The 26,201-nt window shown below is 44.8% G+C and overlaps 2 protein-coding genes and 1 long non-coding RNA gene across 9 annotated transcripts in view; 1 reads left to right on the top strand and 2 right to left on the bottom strand.

The window, feature by feature from the left end:
- The window catches only part of Aox3 (aldehyde oxidase 3), an 82,318-nt gene extending 72,468 nt beyond the window's left edge, over positions 1-9,850 (bottom strand). For 2 of the 4 annotated variants that reach the window (NM_001008527.2, XM_087567182.1), the window contains 5 exon segments: positions 1,621-1,747; positions 3,130-3,238; positions 4,049-4,145; positions 8,170-8,227; positions 9,708-9,850. In NM_001008527.2, coding sequence (NP_001008527.2) covers positions 1,621-1,747; positions 3,130-3,238; positions 4,049-4,145; positions 8,170-8,227; positions 9,708-9,761 — 445 coding nt within the window. In that variant the 5' untranslated portion in view covers positions 9,762-9,850. 4 annotated transcript variants of the gene reach the window in all.
- Positions 9,851-16,091: 6,241 nt separating this feature from the next.
- The window catches only part of Aox1 (aldehyde oxidase 1), a 75,775-nt gene continuing 65,665 nt past the window's right edge, over positions 16,092-26,201 (bottom strand). For 3 of the 4 annotated variants that reach the window (NM_019363.4, XM_087567464.1, XM_087567463.1), the window contains 7 exon segments: positions 16,092-16,365; positions 17,259-17,426; positions 17,858-18,046; positions 19,835-19,900; positions 23,291-23,405; positions 24,274-24,326; positions 26,043-26,117. In NM_019363.4, the coding sequence (NP_062236.3) occupies positions 16,315-16,365; positions 17,259-17,426; positions 17,858-18,046; positions 19,835-19,900; positions 23,291-23,405; positions 24,274-24,326; positions 26,043-26,117 (717 nt within the window). In that variant the 3' untranslated portion in view covers positions 16,092-16,314. 4 annotated transcript variants of the gene reach the window in all.
- Positions 16,949-19,983, top strand: LOC120094690 (uncharacterized). Its single transcript, XR_015629574.1, has 3 exons — positions 16,949-17,154; positions 19,113-19,270; positions 19,686-19,983. It is a non-coding gene; the product is annotated as an uncharacterized LOC120094690 (long non-coding RNA).

Here is a 26,201-nt window from a genome sequence, read left to right as displayed (position 1 = left end):
CAGCACAAAAGCAAAGGGAGCACTCCGACGTAGGAGTTAGAGAGGGTTGTTGGCTGTGACAAGAAGGGAGGGAAGAGGACTCTGATCAGATTGCTTTCTGGTCAGCAAAACCAGAAAGGAGATAAGAGATGTTAAAAGTCACCAGGCAAAGCAGAAAATGAAAGAGTGTGCCCCAGAGCAAGCAGTGTCAGGCTGAGTAAACCTGAGACTGAGATAGGTTTTGGTGAAAATGTCATCATCAACAACACATCAAAAGGGGGACAAACACAGAGCTCAGTGAAGATGGAGTATCATTAAGAGACATCAGAGGGAAGCCACTGGTGCCTCATTCTTATAATCGCCCCATGTATCTCACAATTGGAATACCTGGTAATCCAGCATCAGCTCAACCTTGTTCAAAAAGCCTTGAAGTCCAAGAAGCGCGGAGTCTTAAGAGGACTTGTAGCCCCTTTAAATGTTCTAGTGTCAGATGGATCAAGTGAATGGTGTCTTATGACAAGATGGGCTTGAGAAATTGTGAGAAGCAATCTTTGTGAGATGTAACAATAGACCAGGTGGTTCTAGAACACTGGAGACAGGTGACCTTTGGTTTGGTTTTCATTTTAAGATGAGTATTAGGTGAGGTTGACTCTGCTCTTGGCCACTTCTCTGGATCTGTTCTGAAAGGGGTTATATTGGATGACAGAGCTCAGGAACAGTGGTCTCTAAGAAGACACTGGGAATGAAGGAAAGATAGCCTTCTCTTTCGGGATAAAAATTCTAGGGTGGCTCTGATCTGCTGAATACCTCAGACACAGCACATGCATGTTTCACGACATTGGTCAAGTTTTGGTTCCTCTGTAGCAATGACAGAAAATGTTAATGCACAAGCCACAATTAAACAATGCTTCAGTGTTAATGATGTTGATTAATTTCCTCATAAAGCTCTGCTTGGCTTATTCTAGTCAATAGTTTAGTCCATGACTTGCATAAGGACTGAGGGGAATGTGCATCAGATTTGCAGAGATAGAGAAAGTAAAAGTGTCTTGGCAGGAGGCAATGCACATAGAAGACCTGAGAAGAATACAAATTTCAGAAAGGACAAAGGTAAAATTACACTTTGAAGTCTCAAGGCAAGAAAAGGCATGCACATTTATGAGTCACTTTTTTTCTCAGTTCCTAAGAGCCCATGATTTCACGAGCATCAGTCATATCCAATAACAAGTGTGACAGCAAGGGAGGCTCAGCAAAACACAAAACCACGAGGTTGCTGCTTCCTTAGGCTAGCTCCAATTGCACAATTAACAGATCTCAAAGTCTTAACATTTCCAAACACCATCCCTGTAGCATTGAAATCACATCAGTCACGCCCACACAGGCATGCTGATGTGTAGTATATTAAAGTCACAAGATATGTCACTGAGAACGTTACAGCTACATGGAGACTGTCCTTGACTTTCTCCTGGTTGCCTCAGTCTCCCTGCTCAACTGAGATGAAGACTTTTCAACATTGATTAAGAAGAGTAGATCATGAGGCTCAGGATATACACATGCACCAAGGGCTTTGGCTTTCAGTGCAGGGAAATGCTCCAGCATCCCTGCTGCCTCATTAGCCTACATTGTAAGAAGTCATCAACTTACCACCCAAGGTTTCCATTATCTGTTCCGTGGAGGGCTCCGGGTGGTTTCTCAGGAGAGTGTAGATGCTCATCACCATCCCGGGAGTGCAGAATCCACACTGGGTACCATGGCCTTTAGCAATCCTTTCCTAAAAGTGAAAAGTGTGAGTACTCCAGACTGAGAATTTCAGAGTGGAAAGTCCATGGTCTGTGTGTGTGTGTGTGTGTGTGTGTGTGTGTGTGTTGTTGTGGCTGCGTGGGTATGAGTTCATACATGTGTGCATGTGTGTGTACAGATGCTTGTGTATGTAGAAGACAGAGAAGACATCAACTGTCATCCTCAATTGTCCATCACCTCATTGTTTGAGTTTGGGTTCCTCACCCTCTGCCTTCTTAGTGTTAAAATTATAGGCAAGTGCCACTGTACCCAGTGTTTTACACGAGTGCTGGGGTTCGTACACAGTTCCTCATGTTCATGAGGGAAGCTCTCTATTGGCTGAATCTACTCCCCAGCCTCGCTGATAGTCTTTATGGATTACAACTTCTTATGATATGGAAAGGTACTACTTAGGCTAAGACAAAATCCTTGCCCTCGAAGATTTTATAGCTCAATCTTGGGACTAATACACAATCTTGGTAGCAGACTACTATAGCACAAATGCTAAATGCCAATGTGTAGAACCCAAAACATTTTTCTGGCTAGAACTGGCAGCATAACTGGCTATTCACATAGAACACACATCCCAGTTTTCCTCATTTTCTTGTCTAAACCAAGATAAAGTTGAATTGTCTCCTTTGTAGTCTTTCTGGTAGACCCTGTGTATTCCCAGAAAGTGGGGGGTGGGGTCTCTGAGGCTGTGGGATGAAGGAAGCCACTCAGTCTACCAGCGACCTTCTTCAAGCTCTTCCACACATTTGCATGGAGTAGCAATAAAGGGGACAGAGTCCTTCACTTACATTTCTGTCCTCTAAAACCCACAATCCATGGTCTGGACAACTAAAGAGGCCTCATCGACCCGTGTTCTAGTTTCATTTCTTTTACTATGACAAATACCTGACCAAAACCAACTTTTGAGGGAGAAAGGGTTTATTTGGATTAAAATTCCAGCTCACAGTTTCTCAGTGAGGGAAGTAAAATATGGAACTCAAGATAGAAGTTTAAAGGCAGGTAGGTAGGCTTGCTATTCCATATAGCTTTCATTACCTCTAAACAGGGAACTCAAGTCAAAATCAAAGAGGTGTGGTAAGAACTGTGGAGGATGCACTTGCTGGCTGTCAGGGAGGCTTATGCTTAGCTAGCTTTCTCATATAATTCACCACTGACTTAGGGAATGGTGCTGCCCACTGAGGGCGAGGTCTTCCTACATCAATTAACAGTCAAGACAATTCCCACAGAAATATTCACAGACTACCCAGATCTAGACAACTCCTTAACTGAGGTTCTCTACCCTCAATTAAGTTGTATCAAGTTGTGCTTAAAGATAACTAGGACAACTTTTTAAATCTTAAGCTTATTAAAACCTGCTCTTACCTGGACAGGGTGTATTCTGGTTTTGGTGCTTCCTATGCCTTCTACTGTAGTGACAGCAGCCCCATGGAGAGAGCAGATGGGGACCAGGCAGGCAGCGGCGGAGAAATGACTTCAAAGTTCATGTAGTGAAGTAAAAAAGAATCCATAGAAACAATAGTAGTATTGGAAAACAGAAAGAAAAACATGCATTTACAGGATTATAATCACTTTGACTTGAAGATAATTGCATGTTAAAATTAATCATCAAATAAATGATTTTGAATTTATATGTCTGTTTAAAAATAAATACTGTTAACTAAGAAAGTCATTGTCTTCCCAAATTATCTTGTCAAAACCAGGAATTGAAATGTTCTTGGTTGATATATCCATTCCATCCTGTCAGCTGTGAAAGCAGTTGATAAGGACCTGCTTGTCCTCTGAGCAATATGGGTATTTGTGGTTCTAGAAGAAGTTAAGTGAGATGCCCTGTAAGGCAAGTCACTTAGTGGTTACCTCAGAGTCCAAGTTCCATGGATGCAAACATCTTTACCTGGTTCTCTGTGCTTAGGGCAAGAGTAGTTTAGTGCGTAGAAGAAGGCAGCCTTTCACAGCTCTCTTGGAGTGGCACTTATACAAAGAATCTTGGCTTTACAGACCAATGGACTTGAGCTCATGATCTAATGTAGCGGGGCTCACTAGTTCTCTGGATATGGTGAATGTACAAATTCCCATAGAATCCCAGTTTCCATCATTTGTAAAATGCAACGCCAACATTGCTAGGACTCGGTGCAGTTCTGTGCCACATTCTCCAGATGGTAACTTAGATTGTTTATTTCAGAGTCCTCCATAGAATGGCATGCTGCCCCGGTGTGCCAGGAGTAAACCCTATGGAGAGTCAGGGTTGGAGTCAGCCACAAGCCTGCAGGTGGAGGGTAGGTACCTGATCTTTTTGGAGATGGGGTTGTATCTTGAGATCATCACTGTGCAGGCGCCACAGTCACCTCCTCCACAGCCATACTTTGTCCCTGTGAGTCGGACTGGAAGGGTTATGGTTAAGGAAGAAAGGGGAACTTGAACTTTCAGTTCTTATTATAAAATCTTTACAAGGATAGCATCAGAATGGGTGTTTATCCTTTCTTTTCCTGTTGCTGTGATAAAAAAAATACTCGGGCAAAAAAAGGTTTATTCTGGCTTACAGTTCAAGGTACAATCTATCATGCTAGGGAATCTGGACATCAGAGACTTGAAGACACCCAGATGATATGCACAGTCAAGAAGCAGAGAACTAATGTGGACATCAGCTCTCCATGGGCTTTCTCCATCTCGTACAGTCCAGGACACCCTGCCCAAGGATGGCCCCACCCACAATTAACCTTCCACAGGCATGCCCAGAGAACATCTTTCAGGTGATTCTTGAGTCTGTCAAGTTGAAAACTAAACACCACAGAGTAGGCCTTCGTGAGGTACCTCACTCCCCTGACAAATGATTGGTGTTTAGTGTAAGTCAGAATGCAGGATCTCACGAGATAGCAGTCACTGCCAAGGGCCAAGTAGTCAGACCCACAGACCTCCAGATCTGTGGAGCAAGGGAGAGCCCTGCCTTCCCCATGGCCCCAGAACTTTGAAGTCCTGATTCTTCCTGCTTAGAAACACTCCAATTTTGCTTTCACATCAGTGTTAGCCCTTTAATTACACAAAGTCCGGAAGGAAACCAAAAAACATTCCAGTCATTGAAAATGAGCATTTCCAGTGTAATTAGAGACTCTACAATACAACTCCTATTGATCAAGGCAACAGAAGGAAGGAGAAAAAGAAAAACAAAAACTAAAAACACAATAAAAGCTGGTGTGCTTGGCCTAAAAAAAGGGGGGGGGGCAGAGAAAATTACAGTTGCCAGACACAAATACTTAATGCTTTCAATTCATTCTTGAGTTGACAGAGGGGAGGACAGAGGGTCACGCCTCATTGCCCTCACAGTGTTAGGTAGCTAGTTAGAAATCAGCACGTTTTTTCATAGTCCTGAAAAGCTTGGAGAGAATTGCCATCAATATTTTAATTCATCTGTGAACTCTTTTTTTTGTGTCTTTTTTTTTTTTTTTTTGGTTCTTTTTTTTTTTCGGAGCTGGGGATCGAACCCAGGGCCTTGCGCTTCCTAGGCAAGCGCTCTACCACTGAGCTAAATCCCCAACCCCATCTGTGAACTCTTTATACAACACTACTGACTGACCAGGCAAGCTGTTTCCACTAGTAGTAAATGGTGGCCAGTCTGTCAAGGGGTCGTCAACTATATTTTGCTTGAATTTGAATTTGAAGCTGACTGCCCAAAGCTTGTGACTGACTGGCGGGGGTAGGCATAGGCTGTAATAGAGAGGTTACTGTTTTGCTACATGGGTTGATGGACTTGATGGACTTGTCAAATTACTTTCTAAATAAGTTACTCCTGCCCATAGATCAATGCTGCCCTCTGATTTGGTCCAAACGCTTCCCCCCACCCCCACCCCCAGTGGGCAGCTCCACTATGGAGACTCATAATTGGTCAAAGTGATGAAAATAAGCAACTGCTCAGCCATAAGCTGGACATCTCCACCATCCCCTCCAAGACTCAGAGAGCATTATGGGAGAGGCTGTCATCTGGGCATAATATTGCCATTGAACCGTTGAGCTCAGAGCAGCTGTGACTACCTGCCAAGAGTGGGACCATCACATCAATGTTCTATAATTGGGGGTGGGATGTCTCATGAGGAACCACAGCTCTGAGTATTTATAGACAGTTAATGGGTGATAGGAGAGGAAGCGATGTTTTTTTTCAAGGGCATAACCACTGGTAAAGTGGTCATGTTTTGGTAATAACCTGTACCCATGTTCCTGTGAGCAACCCTGGGAAACTCACTGGGCTGTAAAAAGGAAATATATGTACAAAAGTGGACGGGGACAGTTAGTTGGGAAGAGGAAGGAGGTCATCAAGAGTGGGAGGGGCATGAGAGTAACAGGATAACTCAAAGCACATTATATATGTATAGGTATATATGAAAGTATCAGAATAAACCCAGTACTATATGTAATGAATACAGGCCAATAAGAGTGACAACAAAAGACAGAGCTTCAAGGTTGTCGTGGAGGGACCGCTCTCTCACCACCAGTTTGGACTCCTTTTCTACAACCCCGATAGCCCAGCAATTTTTCAGGAAGGAGAAGTATCCCAACTGCCCAACCTCAGAATTTGACACATCCAGTGAAGAGATGGAGAAAACATCATCGTCCATGAGGAAGGAGAAATAGAGAGCAGACAAAGATCAGGTTGGTAGAGGTACATCAGTATAGGGCAGGCAACCCAGCAAAGTGGGGCCATTTTCTTTTCTACTTTATTTCTTTTTAGAAAAGGTCTCAAGTAACACTGGACTGATCCTCCTGTCTCCACTTCATGAGCTGCAGGGGTCATCTCCATGTACTAACACACATTATTTATACATGGTACTGGTGACTAAACCCAAGGCTTTGGTCATGATAGGTATGAATTATACCAATTGAGCTTCATTCCCAGTCTAACCCAGGCCATTTTATAGATTTTTATTTCATTATCTCTTTATTTTTAACCTGGGCCATTATATGACTTTTGGCAAAAAATAAATCAATCTGTGTTGTACCTCTGGCCCATGTGGAGACATGATTTTTAAAAACTACCAGGAAGCTTATAAGATTATCATGTAGGTTTCTGATAAAGAACAAAGACTATCTCCCTCCATAGTTAATTCAAATGGCCCTGACAGTCACGTGGACTGGGGAATGTTCCTCAGAAAACTCTGCTCCAGAGGCATGAGGAATAGAACATACTACTTCAACATACAGGTTGGCACCATTGTCCTTTCAGCCATCATCCACACTCACCTTTGACAGGGCTTTCCTCTTCAATGACCTCTTTGGGCACTGACCACTGTCACCCATGAGAATGCCCATTAGTTTATAATATATTTGCCTGCCTTCCACATCCTGCTCTCTGTCTTGTCTGAGCCTGTACAGCATTGGGTAGTTAAGGGAAGGTCAGACCCTGGTAACAACAGCACATCTAGCTAGCAAGGTCAGCATAAACTATCAAAGCAGAAAGAGTGCATTGCACGTCCTTGAACACACATACACATGTGCATGCACACACTCATGCATACACATTTGTAGACACACACATACACACTCATGCACACATACATGTGCATGCAGGCTTGCACAGAACTTCTCATTTGATTTCTTGGACACTTTTCAAAACTTTTTGGATATTAAAGCTCACAAACTCACAGCAAACATCATCAATGTATGTCAGAGTATTTCTACTTGGATGTTCTTATTTACTGCTTGGGGACAGGGAGAGGGAGGCCTGTTGTCATCTAGAGATTGAAATTTGGGAACCAGTCAAATTCACTTCTAGAAGACAGATTAGCCAAATATGATTTTTTTTTTCAGAATAGATTTGGATTCTTGGAAGCAAGGCTAGAGAAATCCATATTCTTAATTTTTTTCTGTATAATGTGTGTGTGCGCGTGTATACTCGAGTGCCTTAGTATGTGTATTGAATCAGAGGATCACATCAGATGTTAGTCCTTTATTTTGTCTTAAAACAGAGTCTCCTGTTCACCGCTGTGCTGCTAACCCAGGCTAGCCCACAGACTTTCAGAGACTTTATTCCCTTTAGCTTCCATCCTGCCGGAAGAGCACTGGGTTAGCAGACGTGCACGGTCGGATGTGCGCTGCACTGCTAGGCCTTACATGATCTCTGGGGATCCACACTCTGGTTCTCACACTTGCACACACTCTCTCCCACCTCTGCCTGCTTCTGAACTTCAGGTTCTGATCAGTATCTCTGTGTGACTCTTGAACTTGTATACATTTGGAAGCAGTGTCCTGTCCAGTCCCATTTACGAGGCAAGCAACCTCAGGTCACACCGTCCCGGTACACAAGTAAAACACTCTCAGTTCTCTCTGAAATGTGGGACTAGCTCTGTGAATGCAAGAAACTCCCCGTTCCCAGAGTTGCAAAGCTGGCTTTATTTTCTCAAACAAGCAAAAGGATACTGATTTTTCTCAAATAGAACAATAAATTAACCTCAGGGTCTGCATTCCTCTCAATGACCTAGACAGAGGAAGCAACTGTAAGCTGAGACGCTTTCTATTTTGGTTTCTAAATAGCAACAATGATTTAGAACATATTTGCTGATTTTGATTGCCCGACTTGATTAAACACCCATCCCTCTTTGCAACTATGAAATTATATATACAATGCTATATTGTTATACTCCAGCAGGAAAACGTCTGGCTTTGTTTTAGAGGAGCAACAGAGATTCAACAAACTTTTGAATTCTTACACGATATGGGTTCAGGAAAATAAAAAAATTGAAGAGCCGTACATTTAAAAACATCCGTGCATTCCTACATTAGAAGACAGAAAATTAAACTAAGAGTTTTGCTTTGTTTTGGTCTGTGTTCTCCATCCAGCTTTGAAAAGTTAAGTAAACAGGAGCTTTGACAGCAGTAGAGAAGCAGCATTCCTTCAGCAGCCCTAGGAAAACATTCATGTCAATCCGCACCCCTCCCTTTAGCTTTAGTGTTCTAGAGCAATGGCCATCTGCCCAGGAAGTGATCACAGAGCAAGGAAAGGAGCCCAGAGATGAGAGCCAAGGCCTCCCCAGAATTTGTTAGCCAACTGATCTGGCCACATTGCACAATGACCCTGAGCCTTCAAAGCATAGCACGCAGAACACACACAATACACAACACACAATACCATAAGCTGAGCTTAAACTCTGACTGCCTTTCCCTGGGCCAACAGTGCTGAGAACAGTGATCTTCACGTCATGCACAATTGCCAAGACCATCCAGCACATACGCAAAGACTGTATAGCATAGTCATTGTCTTGTCTAGGTCTCAGGAGCTCAAGGCAAAAGACGAGGCTTCAGCTTCTTAGCTGAGTCAAGACCCTTCGTTTGGTTATTTGCTTGTTCATTTACCTTTGAGACAAGAGTTTCATTACATAGCCCTTGATGTCCCAAAACTCACTTGAGACTAAGCTGGCCTCAGCCCCCCTCCAATTCTGACAGTAGAGGCATGAGTCTAACCTTAAGAATCCATTTCAACATGTAAATCGACAGTTCATTCTGGCCTTCTGGTATGCTTACTCTTCCAGTCTTCATGACCAAAGATTTTTAAAAGCATCTGCGAATGACCTAAAGACCTTGCACTCTGGATGTGTGCATGCAAGCAGGTGAAAGCAGAAGTTGGGGTGCACGGAAGTTTGAGTGAGCGCTGGAAGAGGAGTGCAGGAAGTTAGAGGATTCTCTTGCAGGGAAGCTGGTGCCCAATGCTTAGGTACTTTCAAACATGATGAGGCTCGGTTTGGAGACACATAACTACACACTTTCCCCCTACTAGTCCCAACACATTATAGAGTCTCTCTTCCTCCCTCCCTTGTCTCCCAAGAAGCATGGCAGATCACTAGATCTATCAAGCAACAGTGCCCCCGCCCCACACAGCCCTTCATTTGGCAAAGCGAATTACAGATTGTTTCTACCCCCGTTTCTCATGTACATTTTTAATTACAGCATAGGGAACTTACTTTTTTCCCATTCACAAAGAAAATGAGCTCATCTGACTCCTTAGAACGAGACATTACTTGAGGACAGCTGCCCACACTCTGTGCAGTTGTGCCTAAGGCGTCTGTTGACAAGTCCACCTCTCAGATGAAGTGCTACGCTCCGCAGGAAAATGAGGAGCCCTAGGGATTTTTATCAGCTCTGTGGCTTTGTCGGAGAACTCCTCCCACCCAGTCCCGCCCCACCATCAGGCACCATCAGTCCCAACCTTCTTCCTACTTCCAATTTCTTCTTTCCTTTAAACCTGGCTCTCAGGAGCTCAGGACTCACTTCTCCCTGCCCCAGGTGCAAGCCACTAGAGGGTGTTTCCAACAAGAACGGTCTGTGAAGGTGAAGTGGAAGGATGCTGACAGGCTACGCCTCACTGCTCTGGGATCCATGACACTAAGTTGCTATTTTTGTCCTTAAACTATAAAAACAATGCTTAAGAAATGATACAAGTATGAGAAGCCACAAAGTAAAATTTCTCTGTGCCAACATTTAGTAACCAGATTCATGCAGGCTATTGCAGGTTTAGAAGGCATTTAGGAACTCGGTTTGTTTGTTTGTTTGTTTTGCTTTGGTTTTTTTTTTTTTTTTGATTAGTTTCTTAACAATAGTCTTGTTAATTTCTAAAAGGTAAAATCAAACCATTCCCACGATTTCAAAGTTGTTTTTTTCTTTCTTTTTCCCAACTTACTTTGGCTGTCTGTGCCTCAGTGAATTTACCTATGAGTTGGGCAAAAAATACCATCTTCCTCAGGGTTGTTGTGGGGATTAAAGGAGCCCACGCAGGGAAAGTGCTTGAAACAGCAGCTGCCAATCATGTGCGGCAGACATCTGTCCTTTTACAGTGTGGATTGTTATCAGATTTCTAGTTATAAATATTCTGCAGGGCAGGAGGTCAATGGATAAGAGCACTAGCTGCACACCTTCTGTAACTCCAGGTACAGGGGTATTGACATCTTCGGTCTCTCTGGGTACCTGCATTCGAGTGTGTGTGTGCACACACGGGGCGGGGGTGGGTGTTAAAAATATGCTGCAGTGAAAATTGACCTCTATTTTTAGCCTGTCCACCTACCCGCCTCCCTCCTTCCTCTCCTTACTTTTATTTTGAGCAGGTTGCTTGTTTGTTTCTGGTTTTTACTTTTTATTTTAAAATTAGAATACACGGTAGGAGATTTCCTCACAGCAGTTCATGAGTGCTTTGTTTTGGTTGAGCTCCACCCCTCATTTGCATAACCTGTGTTCACTCCCCCTCCCCCTCCTCCCCTCCCTCCATCCCTCCCTCTCTCTCTTTCTCCCTCTCTCCCTCCCTTTCTGTCCCTCTGTGTTCTTTTGCATCTAATCTTCACACACATGCACTTCATGTGTGGGTCATGAAGCCAGAAAAGGAACAACAGGTTAAAAAGATGTTTCAAGGAAGGGGTGTGGGGTGTGTACTAGAGTAAGTCAGGAGAAATGGCTGAGGGGACTGGGGGCGGGATGAGGAAGAAGGGTATTGAGCAAGAGTTTCTGGTGAACTCTCAAGACTGACTTCTTAGCTTAGAAGTAAGTGTCTTGCTGGAGGCAACTAGCTCTTTCCTGAGTTGCATGCTCTATACAGGTATGGCAGCTGTGTCTTCTCATCTCTCCCACACTGTTACCCCACGCTCCCTCTCTCAGTATCTGAGTATCACGGTTAGCTGGCATTTCTCATGTTATCTACACACTATATATTTAGTGCACATTTCTATTTCTTTTTGTGTCCTTTCATTTCTATCAGGGTTTTTATGTTCTTATCTGGAGAGTTTTAAAACATATAATGGCTAGTTGCAGAATCTATAACTGTGAAATTCTTTTCTGCTAGCCCATTGTCAGTGAGGCGGAACACTGCATAGCCTTTCTTATCTCACATCCGCATCCTGAGAGGCGGGACTTCTGACCCGACACTCCAGCTGTGTGAGCATTCCAGCACTGTCAGATCAGACCCAATGGTACCTGGCAGTACAGAGCCTGAGAGATGTGGGTGGGCTCCACACTCACACTTTGCTGTAGATTCTTCTCACATGGTGTCTCATGGGACTGTGTGAGTGCTTGGAACCTATCACATCCTGTACCAGCACTGGGGTAGCCAAGGAGGAGAGCAGCCATGTTATTTTGTCTAGTGGCTTGTTTGGCAACTTTTTCATCATGGAAGTTTTCTTCTGGTTGTCAACCTGTTGTGATGTTCGAATAAGAATGGCCCCCATATACTCAGGTACTCAGTGCTCAGTCTCCAGTTGGAACTGTTTGGGAAGGATTCGGAGGTGTGGCTCTGTTGGAGAAGGTGTATCACTGGGGCTGGGCTTTGACCTCTGGAACCACGAACCCCAAACCAAATGCATTCTTTTATAAGTTTTTTTTGATCATGTTATTTTATCATGGCAATAGGAAATGACCAAGACACCTGTGAAATAAAAGTTCTCATCATCAGGCTCACTCTCCCCATTTTATACCTCTTGTCTGTGCTCCCCGCTCTGTCTCTTCTTATGCTTAACACCTGGCCAAACCATCTGTTACTCCATGATTATTCTATCCCCTGGACGCTTGCATTTTCAAGAAGAAAGGGGAGAAGCAGGTGCACTATCAAAAGCTCTGTCCATTGGGGAAAATGTGTTCTGTTTTCCCTACCAACTACTAGAGAGACTGTAATGTGTATATGCCATCCCGTCTGTACCCACATCTGGTGTCGAGCAACCTGTGAACGAAGCTCAGCCTCTTTCCGTTTTCATCAGACTGTCCCCAGGGCTGTCATACTCCACTCTGGTATGAGCTGAGGGAGAAGTGCTGACACAAGATGATGGGTAGATGGGGTCCGGGTACTTGGCGCCCATGCTTGCTTCCTCTCTCATCCTCGCTTGTAGCTTACTCTGGATGCTCTACTTCCATCCTGCTTCACTGCGCATGCTCATGGGTTGCGTCCTAAAGAGAAGCGCTGCGGAGCGGCAGGCAGGCAGACACAGGAAGGGATAGAAGCAAGAACACTTTCCAGGCAAATTACAGAGGCAGAGCCTCCAAAGTAAGGGGCATGGTAGTGGGGGATCCATGACAGAAGAGAGGATCCCAAGACAAGGTCGGACAATTAGGCAGGGGCAAATCACTCAGTGTACATATGCATCTTAGGGATTCAGGAGAAGATCCTGAGTGGGTGAATGGGATGCTATGGAAGGTTGTTAGGCTAGAGCATAGCATATTCATATGTGCCTACGTATGTGTGCAGTATACATGGAGAAGTATATCCATAAGTCCATACAAAATTTTGGCTTTAACGTGGAGAACAGTTTGGAAGGGAAGCCAATCTGAATGCAAGAAAAGCAAGAGGACATTATTGCAATAGTCAGGGGTAAAGGAAGGTGGCTTGCAGTGACAGCGGGTGGCAAAATAGCAGAGGTCATTTAAGAACTGTTTCTTGGGTGGGACGGACAGGCTGTCGTGCCTGCCTAGGCGTGCTCACAAGTTGAGCAACCCAAAGACAGCTATGCTTATTGGGAGATCTGTTGGGACACAGGCTGTCTGGAGGGTCTGAGACATCTGAGTCACAGTCAAAAGCAAGACTTGGAGCAAGTGGTGGCATGTGCCTTGGTCCCAGCATTTAGTGGAAAAATGTGCAAGAATTGCCATGATTTTTAGGTCCGGTCTATATTACAGGTTCCAGGTCAGCCAACACTGGAAGACCTTGTCTACATGCTCCCTGACATGGCAGGAGCAGAGTTTTTTCTGAGTCAGAGGTTCAGCAGTAGAAACAGTTCTAACCGTGGGGGTAACAGTTCCCAGCCAGCAACAGAGTATGGGATAATGAGAAAGAAGGATCATCAACCCCTCAGGACCCCACACTTGTAAGGATGCGCTGCAGCGGAAGCTAGCAAAGGGCAGAGGGGGTGGGGAGACAGCAGAGCGCTCCCCCTGTCCCGCTGCCATGTGACAACACAGGCTTCAGAGACGCCTTTAAACTGGAGCACAGTTCATGCTAACTCTGTGGGCTACGTTCATCAGAGTCAAAGGTCAAGCCCTTGTCCCTGTCTCCACAGACTGCCAGGCACAACTTCCTTGAGTTTTCTGTTCCTCCCCACAGATACTTAGAGAAATGTCTAGGATAAACCCCACAAACTTATTATAAATGCGTCCTTTCAGGGTATGGCTGAGTTTCTGTCAATTTGGCATGCCATCAAGAAGGAGCCTCAACTGAGGGGTTGCCTCAGTCAAAGTGGCTCGTAGGCAAGACTCTAGGGCCTTTTCTCGATTGTTGATTGATGTAGAAGGGCCAGGCCACTGGGGCAGTGCTGTCTCTGGGCTGGTGGCCCTGGATTTCATAAGAAAGCAAGCCCAGGAAGCCATGCAGACCAAGCCAGCAAGCAGCACCCCTCCGTGGTTTTTGCCTCTGCTCAGCTGTCCCTTACTGCCCTTAAAGAGCAACTGAACAGGACCCCTGCTCCCCAGGTTGCTTTTTGTCTTGGTGTTTATCACAAACCAGAACAAAGTACATGGCTCTGTTGGTTGTTGTGTATAAATCACCACCAATGGAAACCCTGTGCTATGGGCAATTAGGCCCTCTGTCCCCTCAATCCTTGGCAACCATCTATCCACTTCATCTTTGAGACATTGTCAATGTGGGGCCTCTTGTATAGATGACACATATATGACCTCTAATGTTCCCAACATTCACATGTGCTGTAGTGGGTATCCGTATGTCATTCCTTTAACGGGCTGAATGAATTCACTTAACGAATGTACTGCACATTACTCATTAAATGTTAGCTGCTGGTGGAGCATTCTCCAACCTTTCAGGCATTGTGAGCAATGCTCTGAATGTATGTGTGTAGATTTTTCTGTGAAAATTTTTAATACTCAAATGCAAAGTCTGCTTAATGTTTTACCTGCCCAATTGTTCCCCAGGGACTGCACCATGCACACCCCTCCAGCAATGTTTAGAAACACTAGTTTCTCCATATCCTTCAAACACCATGCATTGTCTGTCGTTTCAACGCCAGCTGTCACAGTGTATGTGAATGGCGTCCCACCACAACTCTGACCTATATTTCTCAAGGACGAACAAGGCTGAGCATCTTCTGTGCTGACTGGCCATTTACATGTCTGTCTGTTCACTCCACTGTCCATTAAAAACCTGAACAGTCATTTGATCTTTTAATAAGTTGGAAATGTTCTGAACATAAGACTTTTACCATATATTTGCAAATATTTTCTGTCTTGTGGCCCTCCTCCTCCTCCTCCGCTTCCTCCTCCTCCTCTTCCTCCTTCTCCTCTTCTTCCTTCTCCTCTTCCTCCTTCTCCTCCTCCGCTTCCTCCTCCTCCTCTTCCTCCTCCTCCTCTTCCTCCTTCTCCTCCTCCTCTTCCTCCTCCTCCTTCTCCTCCTCCTCCTTCTCCTCCTCCTCTTCCTCTTCCTCCTCCTCCTCCTTCTCCTCTTCCTCCTCCTCTTCTTCCTCCTTCTCCTCTTCCTCCTCTTCCTCCTCCTCCTCCTCTTCCTCCTCCTCTTCCTCCTCCTCCTTCTCCTCTTCCTCCTCCTCCTCCTCCTCTTCCTCCTCCTCCTCTTCCTCCTCCTCTTCTTCCTCCTTCTCCTCTTCCTCCTCCTTCTCCTCCTTCTCCTCTTCCTCCTCCTCCTCCTCCTCTTCCTCCTCCTCCTCTTCCTCCTCCTCTTCTTCCTCCTTCTCCTCTTCCTCTTTCTCCTCCTCCTCCTCCTCTTCCTCCTCCTCCTTCTCCTCCTCCTCCTCTTCCTCTTCCTCCTCCTCTTCCTCTTCCTCCTCCTCTTCCTCTTCCTCCTCCTCTTCTTCTTCTCTCCCTCTCCCCTTCCCTCCCTACCCCCTCATTCCCTCCCTACCCCCTCTCTCTCCCCCTTCCCTCCCTACCCCCTCCCCCTCCCTCCTTCTTTCCTGTGCTGGAAGTAAACCAAGGGCCTTGCATACATCAGACAATTCTACCACCACCTGTGTCCTTCAGCCTTATTTTATCAGGACAGGGTCTTGCTCCATAGCCCAGGCTGGCCTTGGACTCTAGATCCTCCTGTGTTAGCCTCCTGAGAGGTGAAAATGCTGTTGCCACCTTTGTAGTTTTGATGAATTTCATCTGTCTGTCTCCTCCTGATCCCTGTGGTCCCAGAGACTCTTTAGATAGGAGACCTGTATTTGCTCTGTTAAGAAAAGCGGGATGGATGATGACTCTCAGGGACAAATAAAAACACTGAATTTACAGTTTCCAACAGGAAAGAAATTATCTATAAAAACCTTCCTTTGTTAGATACTATAACTTCTGCTGGTGTAGACAAACTAAAAGTGAACCACAGACAAGTTGTCATATAGTCCAGTTAGCTTGACAGAATAATGAATGAAACCACCTCTGAGCAAACGATTTAATATTTGTGCAATTTGATATATGATTTATAATGTCTCAGGTGTATCTGGAGTATCCTCAAGAGAAACTTCCGAATCAGTAAAGCAGTGCTGTGGATGATTCTGGGCTGTGAAACTCTGGCTTTCATATTTAGCATCTTAGAGCAGAGAGACTGGGAGGTGCGTTCTGTAGTTGTTGAGCCAATCCTTTCAGAAGTTCATATTTCACTCACACAGGTATGTTCCAGGGAACATAGGATCCAGGTTCATCTCTTGGAATCTAGAAGGAAAGGACAAATTTGGATACTTATAACTTAGAAAAATGTTTGTGACTTAGGTTTTAAAAATGTTTGTGACTTAGGTTTAAAAAAAAAAAACAGAAGATAATGAAGGTGAAAGCGCCACAGGCAACCAGGCCAATGAGAGAGCAGAGAATAGCATCACGTGATGCACAGAGGCTTTCTGGGGAGGAGCTGGGAGGGGCGTGGAGAGTTTCCTCTCCTCTGGAGAGGCTGCGGAGTCAATGCCTGTTTCTCCAGTGTGAAGTGGAGGGCACCATGCACAGCCTGCAAGGAAGGGCTGGAGGAGGGAAGCCCGTAAGAGAAGGAAACTTGTAGCCAGAGAGGTGACTGAATGATACAGCTTTCTTTGTAACCAAAAATTACACATCGTACTCATATATAAAAGCGCACAAAGCTGTAAAGTGTGCTCAGCCGGGACCCTATTGTGGGAGGGACCTTTCTTTCACACTTTCCCAGTGCCTGTCAGGTGACAGTGATGTCATGGGATGTAATAGTATGGCCTTTATTCTCAGCGGGGTGTCCCAGGGTCAGGCCACAGCCTCTGACCACCTAACCTGATTCAGATCTCCTTGAGAAGGCATGAAGCAAGGGGAAACAAGACTCAGAGAACCATCCTTCTGTACCCCTCATTGATAAGGAGCTGAGCACACAGGCGACCAAGCAAGGCCAGGCTGATGAAAAGACAGCCAAGTTCGAGAGCATTCTGTCCCGCTCACGTGCCCTCACGTGACTCACATGACGGAGTTCCTGCCATCTTTTCTCCCTTGGTAAAACCTCAGTAGTGGGTTAAAGAAACTTGGCCATAAAGCCAGGGGACAGAAGTGAAGAATTTCTTTTGTGTTTTTTTTCCCTCCTCTTGGGTGTAGCATACCATTTTTGTGAACTTATCTTCACAAGCCATTCTGATTTTCTCTGGAGTCAGAGGACTAGTGAGCTTCCATGGTCCAGAGATGCCTCTCTCCTGCCGCGCTGCCCTCACTGCGTCATGGATGGCAAAAAATACCGAACAGCCCAGGAACACCCCAGACTCTCCCAGACCCTGGAGAGAAATGAGCCATGTAGACTATGACACAAACTTCCACTTCCTCTCTGAATATATGTGTATATGTTCGCAGAGTACATATTGATTATATATACACATAACCTACTGGTTGCCATAAGTAAATTGTTATTGAAAAACTAATTTAACCACTGATCTTGATATTCTCATATTCTAGTTCAAGAAATGATTCCAAATGGAGTGATCACATATAAGCATGACGGTGATTATTGTATTTAAAACGTCAAATGGACTCTGACAGTCAATATGTTAGGCTCCAGGACTGGGAATATCTGAAGCATTCTAATTAGAATGTTTAATAAGGAGTCTCCTGTAATCACCATAAAGACACCAAACCCCCAAGTAGACCAATGTCTCCCTGCCCTATAGATATCAAATGACTATGGGCTTTGTCATAGAGCAGAGCTTACCTTAGATGAATACAGGGTGTTTGAGTGTTCGGATGGGGGCAAAAAAGAAATGTGCATCTCGGTGGGGATGTCGCAGATGGCAGGGATCTTGTATTGGTTTGGACCACGACTGTACAGAATGCCCTGAGGAGAGTAGCTCAGCTCCTCTATCGTGTAAAGTCCCATTCCTTGAATAAATGCACCTTCAACCTGAGAGCAGAGAAGGAGCAAAACAGCCAAGAGCACTTCAACAGCATGCTGCTTGTCTGACCTTTGAAATACAGTTCGAGGGGTCTTCTGGGGCCTTTGAGAGTGTCCCCAGAAGGCCACCTAATTCCATCCACTGCTAAGTTCCAATGTAAAGGACATGGGTTCTAGTCTTGGCTTAGCTGTTGACATGATAGCTCCAGATGACTCCCCACAGGGCCTGTCTACATACCTTCATTCTTTCAACCAATGAGGCAGAGGAAATCCTCTGGCTTACTTTGAAGAGACCCAGCATAGTAAGGAAAGGTTCTCAGGGCTGGGGAACCCTACCATCTTACCATACACAATTCATTAGCTGCCTGGCTTTCACCTCTAGGCTCATTTATGCCCTGTGATATGAAGGGTTCCAGCTATGCGTTCTCTAAGGCTTCTCTACAGCTTTGAGATGGTCAAGTCCCTAGACATAGCCATGTGACCAAAAGTACCAGGGATGAGTCGTGATGCCATGCTCGTATGCCACACAATCTCCCAGGTTATATCACCTCCAACCACTAAGTTAAGACCTTGGTTTTGTCAAGCTGGAGCTTCTTCCCTTCTCTTCCCCCAGCCCCATGGCTGGCTCACATAGCTTTATTTAGGTTGATTCCCTCTACTCTTCTTCTAACTGAACATCTTTGCTCATTCTAGTCTACCTACGTGGTCCATATTAAATTCTCCCAATCCTCTGTGTGTGTGTGTGTGTGTGTGTGTGTGTGTGTGTATACATGTGATACATGTGTGCTTGTGCATGTGCATGTGCATGTGTGTACATGCAGGTGTGCATGTGAATTGTGTATGTATGTGCATGTGCATATTTGTGTATATGCATGTGGGGGCCAGAGATCAATGTCCAGTGCCTTCATGTATTGGCGTCTACTTTCTTTTCTTCTCTTTCTTTCTTTCTTTCTTTCTTTCTTTCTTTCTTTCTTTCTTTCTTTCTTTCTTTCTCTCTCTCTCTCTCTCTCTCTCTCTCTCTCTTTCTTTCTTTCTTTCTTTCTTTCTTTTTCTTTCTTCATTTATTTGAGACAAGATCTCTCACTGAACCTGGAGCTCACTGATGCCACAAGACGACTTCTAGCAAGTTCCAGGAATGAATCTGTCTCCGTTCTGCCCTGGCGATGAGATTGCAGAAGTGTGCTGCTATACTTGGTTCTTACTGAGTACGGGGATCTGACCTCAGATGCCCAGGTAAACACTATCCACTGAGTCATCTCTCTAGCCCCTGAATCTGCCCTCAGGATCTCCCCTCTATACCTTTCCCCCCATTCCCCATGATACGCCACAACTAGAAAGATGCTACAGGATGCTGTGACTGGACAGTAGTGGTCCGAATCACGTACAGGTATAAGTTAAGGACACAAGCATGTGAAGACTCCATGAGTGTCCCGTGTCTGCCAGCAAAGCAAACTTTAAGGCAGAACCTCTGCCTCATTCACTTGAGGCTCAGTTTTTGGTGCTGTCTCCCCTGTATCCCTCAGGCTCCAGGCCCACTGAGCACTTCTAGGTTAGTCTTGTTTTCCTCAGGCTCTCCTGTCAGATTAGATGCATCTTCCGAAACTATTCAAAGCACTGTTTTTTCCCTTTTCTCTTTGTAAATGTTAAGAAGACTAAGTTCTGCAGCTGGTGTAAAGAGAAGATTCTGACTAAAGCGGCCTAAGAAACAGGTGACCAGCACGTGGATGGTTCCTCTTCAGACCTCGCAGCAGTTTCTGCCCCACAAACAAGAAACAAGGCAAAGATAGTTACACATACCTGGCCTATGTCAAGGGCTGGGTTTATGCTGTGGCCAACATCCATCACGATGTCTGTTCTGATATTCTAGTAAAAAAAAAATCCATCTTAATGCAGATAACTCACAGAGAAGCTGAGAAATATATCTTGCCCAGGTTTGGGATAAAGTCTTTCTTTGGGCCATGTGGTTTCATGATGAAGAAGCAACAAAGATTTTATTATGTGATAAAGTTTATTACCCAAAAAAAATTTTTTTTGAGATAGGGTCTCATGTAGCCCAGGTTGGCTTTGAATGTAATATGTAGCTAAGAATGACCATTAGCTTCTGATTCTCCTGCCTTCACTCCTCCACTGATTAAAGACATAAGACAGCACACCTGACTTCTATAGTGTTGAGAATTGAGCCCAGGGCCTCAGCTATCCTAGGCAAACAGCACTAGCAGAGCTCCATTCCCAGCCCCTATTCCAAATTTCTTTTTAAAATTTTATTTTTATTTTACGTGAGTGAGTGTTTGCCTACATGTATATGTAAGTCTCTCTCTATGTGTGTTTGGTGCCCACAGAGGCCAGAAGAGTGTCGTATCATTTGAAACTGGGGTCACAGATGGTTGTAGGCCACCCTGTGTGTACTAGGAGCTGAACTTGGATCATCTGCAAGTGCCCTTAACCACCAAGCCACGTCTCCAGCTCCCACACAAATACCCTTAACCAGATTAAGCACTTTGTTTTTCTTGGAAAGAATAGAATAAAGTATTCGTTTGCTTTTGGTTAACTTCAAACTGGGTGATGCAAGAGACTAAATTTAATCTACCACAACAAACGGGGAAACAGCAAAAGCCGGTATCTTTGGCCTTCAAAACCCTTGTTGCAAAACTCTATGGCTGCTTTCCAAGCTAATACACAGAATCCACCCAGCTCAGTGACATTTACGGAAACACAGAGTTCAAGATGCTCCAAACAAGTGTTTAAGGTGTTGTCCACTGCAGCAGAGCTTTTGTTTGGGGGTGGAGAAAGAACAAGTCTGCCTTTATGACTTGCTTTCTTATAGCCTAAAAATGCACAGAAGGCCTTGCCTCGGTGTTGGTAACACCTCCATCCTCCAACAAATCCATGGATTCTGCGGTGCGAATGGTGGTCTCTAAAGTCTAACGCTAGTGAAGGTTCTACATTCAAAGACATGGCTCATGGCTCTCTGTCATTGTCTTCTGATGGGACTAGAGAGTGGGTCTAGGCTATGTGGCAGCCTTCTTCCAAGAGGACACTTAATGAACTCCTCCATTTGGTAGTCACAGCCTGGGCATGCACCTCCCACTAATCTCTGTCAGGGCCAGTCATTGTGGCCACTAGGATACAGCACAGACGATGGTATGTCCCTCTTTAGTAAGGTTAGGAAGGACCGTGGCTTCTGTCCCTGGTCTCCTCTCACATGTTTGTATTTTCAAGTTTCCCTGGAGCCAGTACCTCTTGAGGAAGTCAGATGCTCCCACCTCAGGACACAGAGTGAACAAATAGATCACCGTAAGGTAGACTGAATACACTCTAAGACATATCTTGAAAGCTCACGCTGATACGAGAGCTATATCCATAGGCAGTAAGAGAAAGGACCCATGTTGTTGCTATGAGAATGGAGGCTGGGGTTAAAAGGAAGATGGGGATTAAAACCAGCAACATGTGGACCACTGGCTATGCTGAGTAAGGGGCTTGTACTTGGGGGATGAGATAAGCAAGCTACACAGACAAAGGAGGGACAGGACACTGGGATGGCGATGTCATGCTTGCTGCCTACTCCCAGCCTTCACCCTTCACCCATGAGGAACGTGAGGAGGGCACTTCCACCCTTTCCTATATCCTGATGCCACAGTCTAAATTGTAAGGAAGAATGGCTTCTCACAGGAAACCTCTCCCTGTGACGGACTACTCTATAGGCAGGGAGTTAACTATGAGGTAATCAAGAAAGACTGCAGCTACAGCTTGGTGGCAGTAAAAGAGTTAACTCTCTGTTGTGGTAAAGTTACAAGCTGGTCATGGAAATAAGTCTAATTTGTTCTTACATTTACTTGGGCAGCTACCCAGACCTCCTCCAGTCCCTACCATGGCCTTGTAGAAAGCCCTAGCCAAAGAAGTTTGGTAGCTTTTTCCCATTTCGAAACTCCACTTGGAAGAACTTCTCACTTTCCTTTAGTTTCCCACTGCTCTGTGATTCTCTTTGTAAAGGTTGCTTCTACTTTGCATATTCCCACAAGAGTCCATGTCTTTAATTTTCTCTAGTCTGAGACGGAGAGCCACAGTCCCAGGTCTATCTTTGGTGACTAGGGGTGTCTAGCAACTTAGGGGTGTCTAGCAACTTAGGTCCCTGCACCAAAATGCCTTTATTGGCCAAGAAAGATCCAATTATACCAAGACAAACAGTCAGCACCAATACCAGGTTAATTATTACTATTCTTAGCCCTTAACAAAGCGTAAGAAAATCTGAACAGGTATGTTTCCACCAACTCTTTGTTCGAGGGAAAAGGGAGTCAGGATTAGTTAGCACGAGCTAACTCTTAGCATAGACTGGGGCAGCTACTCCAACTCAAACCATGCTGGGAGTGGTTAGTCCTTAGCTCCAAGTTCCTCCAAGATACAGTCTGAGTTAGAACCCAGACAAACGAGATATTCCAATAAGGTTTCAAAGATAAGGCTTACTATAGTTTAAGAAAACCTATTCCCAGAACATATTAAATAAAAATTATGCATGTTAGCTATCTAAGGATATAGACACAAAAGGAACTTGGAATTATGAAAGCGGTCGGTGTTGAAGCAGATGAGCACTAACTTAGTAGCATGGTCACATGACACTTGTAAAGGCTACTGCAATCCCATTGATGTACCTGGAGCATTTACTGTATAGTGACCCATGAGCATTTTCTTTACCACTAAAGGCCAGGTTCAGAAAGGAAGCTGAGTCCTTGGAGCTGGTGTGCATGTGTGTTCACAAGTGTGACTCTATAACCCCCCTTAACGTATAGGATGGCACTTCAGCTATTTAAGGAGAGGGACCTGTTTGGCCACTGTGCGTCCTGAGGTGGCCCTTGGTGCTTGTTAGCAAGCTCTGTATACTTATGGTGTGCTTCAAGAACATCACACTATGACACTTCTCATAAGAGATCAGAATTGCTAGTTGTGACAACAACCTACAGGGAGACCCCTTTCAGGTGTTTTGAAGTGGTTTCTTTCCTATTTTCAGCTAAAAGTGGAAAAGGAAAACACACAAGAAGGATTACTGTTTCCTATGGAAGAAATTATACCACTAAGGCATTTGATGAGAAATCACCCTTAGGGCAAATGCATGGTGCTGTTGTCACACACCCAACTTCCTTCCTTCCTTCCTTCCTTCCTTCCTTCCTTCCTTCCTTCCTTCCTTCCTTCCTTAGGCAGCACATGTGGAGTTTAAGTACCTCACAAGAACAGCCAGAAGACACTCCCGGTGCGACTGACCTTATGGTCCCCGGTCAGGCAGTCTATTTCAACCTCTGAGCAGGCAGCTCCATACACAAAGTATTCGAAGGGATGGCCTTCCCCTTTCTCCCAGTTTATATTCGACTCGTAGCCCCTGGAAGAAACAGGAGAAGGGCTGAGGAGCACTGCTTAGTAATCTGATCAGGTCCCACAGTCACAGCAATGACAAAACCAGTCAAAAGGGAGCTGTGCCAGTCTGAAGAATTTATATGTACAGAGATATGCCAGCACATAATACAGGCTCAAAAATGTGTCCAGTAAATGTGGCTTGTTCAATTTGAACTGCCGGGTTACAAACACCTACTTAGCCTTGAGTGGCAAACTTATTCCTGAGATCAGCTTCGGACTTTTATGATTATCCTGATGCTGTTAGCAGATATTGGATTATGTCATTCTATAGTTACCAGATTTGGGGATCCAACTTGCATCATATGCCTAACTCTGCTTCAGCTGGGGGTTATCTTCCTGCTTTCTCTCTCCAGCTCAGTAAACACTCTCCGTGAAAACATTAACAGATGTTCTCCTAGAGGTTGTGGTTCTCGGAGCTCCACAGTGTCTCCTCCCTACCCTCCCTCCCTCCCTCCTCTCTCTGCAATCCAGGAGGTGCCTATATTATTTTTGGCTTAATTTCACCCTCTACTGTTGTTTCTTAACTTTAGGGATAAATGGCATTGTCAAAAAAAGGCCCTTGCTGTGAATTCCGAGCACAAACTCCCAGAAAGTCACAACATGGCCACAATATGATCTGGATCAGCTCTCAATTCAAGCTCACCCACGTGAACTATTTTCTTCAGAAAAGGTCTTTCTGGAGACCTGGATTACCTAAGGGGCTGAAAGTTCATTTTAAAACCAGGCTAACTGAGGGTCATGAGTCATTTTGGGACAATGTTGCAAACAGAATGAAAAGTTTCCTCAAGCTCATACTTGTATTTCCATGACATATGATTGAGGGGTGTTTTTACCTGAAATATCCAACAGCCGAGAGACTGACGCTCTGGTCAAAAGCAGTCTGGGCCTGTGAGGGAGCAACAGAACATGATATGGTAAGGGCTCCTGAGAGACCGCTGAGGAGTTTAGTTCTGTCTGTACTATGTGTTAGGTAAAGCAATAGTGAGGAAAACCCACGACGGGCCATCATCTGACTTCAGGCTCCTCCTACATCAGCATCCACGGCTTGCTGCATGGAGTAGCAGCATTTACTCATGCATATGGTCGGAATAAATGTCTGCCATGATATGTTATGCATAAACTGAACTGTAATGGCCACCACATCCTGCTTATGAAGAGATCCATTCAGCTATCTGGAAGGACTTAGGTTATAAACATGGCCAATTTTCGGAAACAATGGTTGGACATTTAATTTTATATTGTGTACCCATAACAATTTCAGTTGAGAGCAGTGATTTTGCTAAATTGTACCAATTACATCAAATGGTCTCCTGTGTCTGCAAGTACAAATGGCTGGCTACTAAACAGAAAAGCAAAGGTCAGGTCCAAATTCTCAAGTCTAAGAATGGTGGATGGTGCAGCCTTAATAGCGAAGGTGGGCTGCCTGTCATGCAGTGGATACAAGGCCGGTGTTGTGCAACGGGTGATGACAGAGGGTGCTCCTGAATTATAGATATCTGGATGCTAATTTTTTTCAAGACAGCCATTTTCAACCTTTCTGGGCTCAGGAAACACTAGGCAGGGGAAAGACAAGGATGCCAAGGACAGATTGCAAAATTTCATATTCCGTTGTTAGTTACATTGTGAACCTTTATGAAATAGCAGGAGCTTTTTGGGTGAGATACGGGTGGCTGAATTGAGCCACCAGAATTCTAAGTATGCATGTTCACACGGAGTGACCTCGGCCCTGGAGTCTTCAAACCGGGACTCTACATAACACATGGCCAAACCTGTGTTTTCATATTGCACAACTTATAATCTGGACCAGTCAGCACGACAGCTGCACCAGGATTGTATGATACGTGCCATAGCAGCCAACACTTACTAACCTGACATTTTGAAACGTTAGCTGGTTGATGTTAGAATGTGTGTCGTTTCCTCTAATGTCTAGTCATTTCTAGACTGTCAGTGATCAGAAGAACCAGGTGAATATTTCAGGTCCACTGGGTATCTATGATTTGTATAGATCATAACCCATGGCTTGGTTTCCTATTTGATTTTTATAAATTACTTTGTTGTATCTTTATATGTATGGGTGGTTTGCCTGCATGTATGTCTGTGCACTGTGTGTGCCCATGTAGTACCTGCAGAGGATACAAAAGAGCATCAGATCCCTTGGAACTGGAGTTAGAGACTGCCATGTGGGTGTTGGGAATTGAACTCAGGTCTTTTGAAAGAGGAACATAACCTCTTAACCTCTGAGCCATGTCTCCAGCTTCTGGGGTTTCCACCTCTAAATGAGTCTACGTGACTATTACATAATGATCCCAGCACTGAAAGCATGTAGTTTCCACAGGATGAAACCTTCATCGGTCAGAGCTATGGCAGGAGTCCTAGCATGCACACCATCTTTCTTTGTAGAAGAAACATTCCTGGGCACACCATTCCCCACTGCATGTGGATCCCCTCATGCCATGGGCAGCGGGGCCTCCTATTTGTCATTATGCAATGATGGTGTCTTTGAATTGCCCTTTCCACAAACATAGTTCTCACACATACTTTCTCCCTTCTCCTGTATCTTGTAAGTTTCTATGATAAAACATAGGGAGCCAACGGGTCTCACCCAATCCTTCCAAGTTCCCTGGGGGTTCTTGCTGATGATGGGCTCAAGGCGTTTTAGAAGGGTCTGGCAAGCATCCTGTAAAAGATTTTAAGTTAAAAACTCTAATAATTTCATGAAAACACCAATGTCAGAACAACACCATAGGGCATCTCATGAGTT

This window comes from Rattus norvegicus, chromosome 9 (genome assembly GCF_021556685.1).
Source record: "Rattus norvegicus strain SHRSP/BbbUtx chromosome 9, alternate assembly SHRSP_T2T, whole genome shotgun sequence".
NCBI lineage: Eukaryota > Metazoa > Chordata > Mammalia > Rodentia > Muridae > Rattus > Rattus norvegicus.
This window is presented reverse-complemented; position numbering and strand designations above follow the sequence as displayed.